Source organism: Myodes glareolus, chromosome 7 (assembly GCF_982192425.1).
Source record: "Myodes glareolus chromosome 7, mMyoGla1.1, whole genome shotgun sequence".
Classification (NCBI taxonomy): Eukaryota; Metazoa; Chordata; class Mammalia; order Rodentia; family Cricetidae; genus Myodes; species Myodes glareolus.
The window spans coordinates 73898242-73907340 of NC_142032.1; the positions used below are offsets into that span (position 1 = coordinate 73898242).

The 9099-nt window shown below is 43.2% G+C and overlaps 1 protein-coding gene across 14 annotated transcripts in view; it reads left to right on the plus strand.

Annotated features, from left to right (window-relative positions):
* Ate1 (arginyltransferase 1) overlaps positions 1-6209 on the plus strand; it is a 116033-nt gene extending 109824 nt beyond the window's left edge. For 8 of the 14 annotated variants that reach the window (XM_048455135.3, XM_048455140.3, XM_048455139.3 and 5 more), the window contains one exon: positions 4190-4550. In XM_048455135.3, the coding sequence (XP_048311092.3) occupies positions 4190-4383 (194 nt within the window). In that variant the 3' untranslated portion in view covers positions 4384-4550. Of the gene's footprint in view, positions 1-4189 lie in introns of all 14 variants that reach the window. The other 6 variants (XM_048455134.3, XM_048455136.3, XM_087908379.1 and 3 more) reach the window with 1 other exon arrangement.
* The last annotated feature ends 2890 nt before the right edge of the window (positions 6210-9099 follow it).

Consider the following 9099-nt stretch of genomic DNA (forward strand, 5'->3'; position numbering starts at 1 on the left):
ATAGTGCTTTTAGAAAAGTCTTTTGGAGAAGGAAGGGGCACACAGGAAAGTGTGTGCTGTGTAGCTGTGCTGGGTCACTGTCACTCACACCACTTCCTTGTACTCTCCAAAGTCCACTAAGGAAGCTGCTTTTCTGCTTTCAGAAGTTTAACAGAAGCATCTTTGCTGTCTAGAAGGGTCCTCTGCTTCTGCAGAGTCCTCTTGCTGTTTGAGACTTAGAAGGTTTTGCAAAGGGAAGAGTTCTGAAAGACTTGAATTTAGGAAGTCTTGACTTTGGAGGACTTGTGAGCCCTGTAGGAGCTGAGGCTTTGTGAGCACACAGCTGCTTTTACCACTCATGTTGGCCACCTCAGCTGACGTGGCTGCTGCTTCGCTGTGCGTTTAAGAAGCTTACGCGACCTGCTGTACCTTCTCATAGTGAAAATCTTTTGCTTTGAAGCAGGTATTGAAAAGTGCAAAGTGTAAAGTAAAAATGAAAGCCAAGAGCAGTGTGTCATTTGGGCAGATGCCAGTTGAGAGATGATAAGTGGATTCTGGCATAAACAAAAGTAAGTGCTGAGAGCACATACAACTCTGAAGTACACGGACCATACTCCTGAACTGCTACGCACAGGAACAGTGTGGAAGGGCATCATAAATATTAATGACCAGCCATCAAACCTACACAGCTCGAGATGTTTTTGAGAGAACATTTCTTCTCTGAGTAGGAAGGTATTTCACCAGGAACATAGCAAAACTTGTTCTCTGCAGAGCACTTCGTGTATCCCTTTGTGAATGAATAGAAGTTGCTCTGTTGAGGCAGATTGTGAATCCCAACCTAGTCTCCAGACATAACAGAATCACCACTCCTAGTTCTGTGCACAGAATATGAGGTGATTGCCGGAAATGTTGGAGAATTCACCACAGTTACCACATATACTGGGGAAATCAAGGTCCTCTCTTGGGTTCTTCGTTTTGTTAGTAAAAGAGTTTAAGAATAGACTCAAAAGGAAGCTCAAGGACAGCTTTTTTAGAGTTTAAAAGAAAAATGGAAGGGCAGCAAGTTGTGAGTCTCAGCAGCTGCCTGGAGGAGGAAGAGGTTGCAGAGAAAGAGGAAAGCCCTACCTTTTGAGTCAACTATGTGGAACATTGTAACATGAGGGCTGGCTTGCTGGGGTTTCTGTCCTGCCCGGTACCCCACAGCCGACAAGCCCCAAAGAAAATCACAGAGTCTACATTAGGTTATAAACTGATTGGCCCATTAGCTCAGTCTTCTTATTAACTAATTCTTACATCTTATGGTAACCATAATTCCTGTCTGTGTTAGCCATGTGGCTCAGTACCTTTTCCAGCAGGCAGGTTACATCTTGCTTCTCTGTGGTCTGGGCAGGAGTGACAGAGGGAGCTTCCTGCTTCCCAGAATACTCCGTTCTCTTTGCTCCACCTCTAGTTCCTGTCTGGTTTCCCCGCCTATACTTCCTGCCTGGCCAATCAGCATTTATTTAAAATATGATTGATAGGAAACAGACAATTCTCCCACACCAGAACATCGTGCCTCGTTCTTTTGTCTGGCTTGATCTTGTGCAGCTCTTGTGTGGGCAACTGTGGCTGCTGTGAGTCCGTCAGCGCAATAGCCATTTTGTGTATAGAAGAGAGTACTACATAACACTTCATCTCATCCTCTGGCTCTCCATATTCTTTCTGTTCCCTCTACCGCAGTGTCCCCGAGCTGTGAGAGGGTGGTCGTCGTGGTGATTTATTAAGGATACAGTCCAGCTACTTTGTAGACTATTCCTTACTTGGTGTTCATCATAGGTTTCTCTGTAGTCAGTCAAGGTACATAGAATATTAGAATATTAGAAATGATGAATTCATATCAGGAGATCTGTATTGTCACTCATTGACAGCTGGTGACCTGATAAAGTGGTGTGTGTCACTCGCCTGACTACAGTCAGTGTTTTGTATAGGTCAAGTGGTTGATAAATACCTTCAGCTTTCTCCACTAACACAGTTGAGGAGCTTTCGGCCAGGGAATGGCACCACTCACCTCAGTTAATAAGGTCAAGATACCCCCCCCCCACAGGTATCCCACATGCCCTTCTGCCAGGGTGATCATTAACATGAATATCACATCCCATGTTGTACATTTGCTCAGCATTTAAGCTTTTGTATCAATTTATCTTCTGTGTATACACCTGTATCCTTTAAAAACTATAAAATACTTGTTTTTATTTTTATGTAATATTGCTGTAACAATTATAAAGATATGCAAATAAACTCTTGAATCATTTTTAGAAAAGCCTAGGGAAAAAAAGAAAGCCAGGTTGTGGGGGCAGCATATCCCTTTGATCCCAACACTCAGGAAGCAGAGGCAAGTGGATCTCTGTGAGTTCGAGACCAGCCTGGTCTACAGAGAGACTATCAAGACAACCAGGGCTACACAGAGAAACCCTGTCTCTAAAAACAAAACAAAAAAAGAAAAGAAAGGCTTAGAAAAGCCTTAAGTCTCTGAGAACAACAAATAACCCCCCCCCCAGAAGTACAGCTGTGATCTCTCGCTTCTCTCGCTTTGAAAGCACCTGTTACACAGCTCAGCTCCTGTGAGGGAGCAGCTGTGGGGGTGAGCAAGCAGTCCCCCTGCAGAGTTTTCCTTGATTAAAATGTCGTGGAGCTGGCAGCACATTTGAGTCATTAGTGACCAAATGCTCATCCCCAAGAACTTGCAAGACTCCTTGTGTTTTTATTTTATGAAATTAAGCTGTGATACAGCTTTGGGAAAGAAGTAGAAGTTCTTGTATCTTAGTGAGCTGGCAGCTTTCCTTGGGTGCCATAGCAACCATCTTCACATCAAAATAGCTTGTTTCTGGGTCTCTTCACGGCCCATCAAGGAAAGGCCTTTGGGCCTGTTTAGCACTGTAGATTTGTGTGTGAGCATGGATGTCATGTTTGTATCTATAAGATGATTCTAAAGGGGTCTTGTAAGAATTTGAGCTACATTTTTCCTCCCTGCTAATTAAATCATAACTTCTAGTGTTTTAAGTATCTTACAGAATTTTGTTTATGTTTAAATTACTTTTAATCTTAACTGTGTGGGATGTACATGTCCCATCCTTGAGGATATGACTAGATGATCATAAGCCAGAGGCCATGCAGCCCAACAGACGGAACAAGTGCTCTACTCTAGGCCTACAGGCAGGCCTGGAGTCTGAGACTAGATGGGCTCCCTCTCTTTCACATGCATTTGGGCATGCTGAAGTCTTGCTGTGTAGCCCAGACTGGCTTAGACCTCTCTACAGCCAGGGTGACCTTGAGCTTATGATCTTTCTGCCTCTAATTCCCAAGTGTACCACAGGCGTACCCCTCCACCCCAGCTCATCCCAGGTATTTTATCCCAGCATGATAGTTTATTCCATGAAGTCAGAGGCTGTCCACCTCGAATCTTGTCTTTTCACTAGACCAAAGGCATGCTCCTACCTTCTAGCTCCAAGGTAGAAGTTAGACTCTTGCCCTTATGTTTGTCCATGTACAGGCTATTGCCTGGAGAAAGGTAGAGATGAACTTGTCCTTTCTGAAAGGCTCTTGCAGTCCCATAAAACTCTACTCATACTGACCAGAACTGAGTCTCAAGACCACACCCAGCTTCAGGGAAGGCAGGATCACAGGTGTTCTTCTAGGTGGCTGCATGTCTTGATATAAGCTGTGAGTTCTTGTATATGGGAACCAGGAAAGCCCAAAGGAAGCAACAGCACCCTGTGCCCTGTCTTCTACGGAAGCTGTGAGAATCTGCCCTCCATAAAGAACAGGAGTATGCAAACCAGACCTCCTTATGCTGCTCTGTTGGCACTAAGTCTCCATGCAGAGCCAAAGCCTCAGGCAGCATGTTAGCTGGAGAGGCACTGAGATTTTAATACAGACTCTGGAAAGATTTGGAACATTAGAGATACCACTGTACCTCAGAAAATCAGAAGGGTACAGTATAGCCAGTGGTTTTCAGTTGAGTGTGATTCTTTGACTCTACTTTGTTTTGGCTAGCAAACTAGGGAATGCTTCTTGCCTTTCACTAAGGAACTTCCTGTGTATCCTTAGGAACATGCTCATGGAGATACTGCGCAGTGAGGACCTGCGAGGCCATCGTGTTTCAGATTATGTACTCTGGCCGTGCACATCTCTGATATGTGGCAGTCTTTGATCAGTATTTGTCTCTTTGCAGTGGATGAAGGCCGCAGTAAGGACCTTAACCGACTACGGGTACTTCACAGGCGATCCACCATGCCTTATGCTGTTTACAAGAACTACCAAGAAGACCCGAGTGAGGAGGAGGGTGTTCTGGAGTATGCCAACCTTGTGGGGCAGAAGTGCGCTGAGAGGATGCTGCTGTTCAGAAACTCACCACCTGCCCCATAGCCCAGCACCAGCCTGGGTACCTGGTCACCGTCCTGTGTATCTTGGCTTTTGTAGCCACTCACCAAGTACATTCTTAGAGCTTTTAAAAATTATTTTGTGGAATTGTATTTATGAGAATCTTGTGGTTAATATAAAGATTTTAAAATACACTATGATCCAGCCCTTAATTGGGATTTGTCCTTTTGGAGTTTGCTTCTGGAACAAGGTATGCTAAATGTCTCCAGTAAATATTCTGGGGAGGAAAGTGATGAAATGAATCTAAATAATTTCCTCACATTACTGTTTTTGTCCTGGAAAAATTCTAACAGAAAAGATGGTTCTCAACCTATGGGTTGCAACCCCTACAGGGGTTGTATATCAGATATTTACATTACGATTCATAACAGTAGTAAAATTCCAGTTATGAAGTAACAACGAAATAATTTTATGGTTGGGTCACCACAATATGAAAGGGCATATTAAAGGGCAGCAGAATTAGGAAGGTTGAGAACCATTGACTTAGACTCATACAAGATATTAGCTCATGCTAGGAAATTTGGGTGGGGTCAAAGGTGACAGACGCATTCCATCGCCAGGAAATATGTCTTCCCCACAAACCTAAGCTCTGTTACTCTGTTCAATATTAAATTCTGCCAGTGTTACAGTGTGTCATTAATAAACGACCTGAAAAGGCAATGTAAACACTGCAAAGATCAGGTGTTCACATTGGGTGTGTGTCCAGGGTGGTCCTGCTGTGTCTGTTGTCTTGGCATAATTATTTGCCTGGCAAATCTTGAGGACCTGAGTTCAGTTCTCTAGAACTCATGTAAAAATGCTGGATCTGGTAGTGAGTGTGCGCTTGAAATCCCAGCACTGGGGAGTCAGAGGAGCTTCCCTGGGGCACTGGCCAGCAGCCTAACCTACTGAGTAACTTCCAGCCACTGAGAGACCATGTCTGAAAGGAGGTGGACTGCAGTCCTGAGGATGACACCTAGCTCCAGGCCTCCATATATGAGTTTTATAAAGCTGGGTGCTTGTCTTTTGAGCTCTTGAGTGTACACCGCAGCTAGTGTAGGGCAGCCAACGCAAGTATCCCAACTTTCATTTTGCAAAGTCTATCTGAGATACCTGATTTCTTGTCAGTGGCTTTCATCTAAATAAAGACACATGGAACTTTCCAGAGACTGTTTTTCTTTTCTCCAGGCAGGAGCTATGCATGTTCCAGCTCCTTGCTTTAGTCCCTTCTGAGTTCAGGTAGATTCACACCTCCCTCCGTGACGGCACAGATGTCATTTTGGTTCTCAGTGTATTATCTTTATCTAAATTATTTTCAGTTCTTAGAATTTTGTTATTTTATTATAAATAATTTGAGCACTTTTTATATTCTAAGATAGAGGCTATATTATCAGATAAATATATTCACTCAATTGAAATTATTTAGATAAGAGAAATTATTGTTTATGTTTTCTTTCAAGGAGTCTATCCTATTTTTATCCATTTGCAAATGCCGGTTTTGTGTGATGGTTTTAGCACATCAAAATTATTATGTAAAAGAACCTTTCCAGCTTTCTGAACAGCAAATAGTTTGGTTTATAAATATTGTATTATTTCAGTATGAATAAAGGTGAGAGAATATGAACACTTACCCAGAATGATTCTACTGTGGCTGACTTAAAAGAAGGAAATGAAGTGGGAACTTGATATGTTTGAATTACAAGTTATTCAAATGTCTATTCCTTTCCTAGGGAAACCAGTGACTATAAGACAAAGTAACTTTGATTGCGTTTGATAGTTTTGCTCTTCTAAAAAAGGCCAAAATGAACAAAATAAAGCTGTTTTTATCTGCATTGGTTCTTGACATTCATTTCTTAAAACTATATAGGCCCAGCACCATCTATCCCTGTAATCCCAGCACTCAGTGGGGGCAAGAAGTCTAGTCAAGGTCACCTACAACTATATAGCAAGTTTGAGGCCATCCTGGGATAATGAGACCTTGTCTCATAACGCATAACCACACACACACACACACACACACACACACACACACACACACACACACATTCTCGAATACTTTACACCTGTAGAAATTTGTAGAAAATGTTGACTATGTTAATTATAAGATTTAATTGTCAATAACCAACTGTAGACCGTTTGACTATGTCAATCAAAGTATGGGATGACTTCTCTGGAGAATAAAATAAATCTCTAAGCAAAATGTATAGATTTTCACATAGTAAAATAAGATAGGATGAACTTTTGGTTTTTCGAGACAGGGTTTCTCTGTGTAGCTCTGACTGTCCTGAAACTCTTTAGACCAGTCTGACCTCAAACTCAGATCCTCCTGCCTTTGTTTTCCAAGTGCTGGGATTAAAGGCGTGCGCCACTACTGCCCACTGCCCAGCTACTGTGAATATCTTAAAAGAGAATGGTCTTAATGCTTGCATAGTATCCCAGTGTGTACTTATGTTTGCACAAGAAGACTTTTGGCCCTGAGCCCTCTTTATGCATAATGGGTATTACAGCATTGCCAGGTTTTTTGATATTATTTTGTTTCCTTTTTAAGAAAAATCAAGTTTTGATTTTAAAATGTAAAATATCCAGCATTCCATAAACATTCAAACAAGATAAATGATTACAAAAGGAACATTCTTTGTCTTTGTAGTCCTGTGGATCAAACCTTATGGAGCAGGCAAGCATTGTACTGAGCTTCTACAAAGGGGAAGGCCACCTCTAGCCCTGTTAGGCGGGTATCAACACGGATTTAGTGTCAGCATCACAGTTCCTTCTCACTGCACCAAATGGCCTAAGTGAAATAAAGATGTCCTACTTAGGGGTTCTTGTGGCTGCCACGAAACACCACGGCCACAAAGCAAGCTGAGAAAAGGGTTTATGTGGCTTACACTTCAGAACTGCTGTTTACCGCTGAAGGAAGTCAGGACAGGAACTCAGACAAGGCAGGATCCTGGAGGCAGGAGCTGACGCAGAGGCTATTTAGGGGAGCTGCTTGCTGGCTTGCCTCACATGGCTTGCTCAGTCCACCTTATGGAAGCCAGGACCAGCAGCCCAGGAATGGTATCACTCACCATGGGCTGGGCCCTCCCCCATTGATCACTAAATGAGAAAATGCCTTACAGCTGGCTCTCCTGAAGACATTTCCTCAACTGAAGCTCCTTCCTCTGATGTCTCTAGCTTGTGTCAAGTTGACACACAAAACCAGCCAGTACAAAAGGCTTTAATATATTTATCCATCAATGATTGCTTATGCGTCGTAATGTACTGTAGGTATCTTTGCCTCATTACCTTCTCTTAGCCACCCTTCATGGTATTTGGGTTTTAGACTGTTCATATCCCTCTGGGAATTCTAGACAGTATTGGAATCCATAGCTTCACTGTGCTGACTCAGAAGGTGAGGTCCATGGCAGGTCATCAGATCTCAAAGGCTGAACTCTTGTAAGTTTGTCTAGTCCCCTTGTAAAGCCATATCCCTCCCATCGCGGAAACATACAGCAGGTTGGAGTCTGTGATTAGATAATGTGTCCACATCAGACATCAAGTCTCCTAGTACCTTGATCTTCTTGAACTTGGCAAGAAGTTCCTCCAGAGCTCAGGACTGGATTCCTGTTGTCTTAAGCCACCACTCTGTGTATTGTTAGAGTAGCCTCAACAGACTCCTGTCTGCATTGTTTTCATCCTTGGTTCCCCACCTCTCTCTCATAGTTCTTTCTGCTAGCTCTTTATATTGCTGCCTTTAAGTTTGTCCATCTCTAAAATTCCAACAAAATGCCTTAACTTAGAGGCTTAGGTTTATTTAAAATGTTAAACTTCTGAATTACTGATTCCTTCAGAATCAAAGGTCTTTAAATGGTGTTGACAGAAATGAGTGAGTAACCATGCCACTATTGTTGAGCTGAACTTCGTGCTTAGTTTATTGGCTGTGTTGAGGGCTTTTTGTAGTTTTGATTTTTTACGAGACAGTTTTTCTGTGTAACCTTGGCTGCCCTGGAACTCACTCCATAGACCAGGCTTGGCCTCAGACTCACAGAGATCCACCTGCCTCTGCCTCACTAGTGCTGGGATTAAAGGTGTGTGCCACCACACCCGGCTTGACTGTGTTAAAATTTAACCTGAGTGAATTTGTACTTTTCTATCCAGTCAGTTACTAGAATGTCTTCTCTCTTGTTCAGAAACTATTGTCTGTTAACTATCTCAACCAAGAGCTAATTCCTGGTTTGAAAAAAGCATTTATTATTCAGAGGCGGCGTGTGAGAGGAAGCATGCAAGAGAGAGTTGCACACGCTTCATCAATTTGGACGCACGCGCCATGGCGTGGCGGTCAGAAGACAACTTTCAGCAGGCTAGTTCATCTTTCCACCTTGTTTGTTTCTGCCCCGTTGAGTAACTGAGAAAAGCTAGCACTCAAGCTTTTTGAGCGAGCCCGCTATCTCTGCCTTCCATCTCTCCGTAGGAGTGCTGGAATTCCAGATGCGCACCTTCACATCTGCCTCTTTTTCATCGGTGCTGGGGTTGAACTCAGCACATCTCGCTGCCCCAAGACTTAGTTTTTTTTCACGCTTCCAAACAGCTTGGTTTTTGCGACACATCTCTCCAGTTGCAATATGAAGAATGAATGCCAAATCAAGGTTTCTGGCATGGTCTAGCTAAGCCTACCGTGACAAGGCATCTGGGGGGACACTCGGGAGGGAGTGTAGATCCTCTGCAGAGACAGGCATCCTTCAC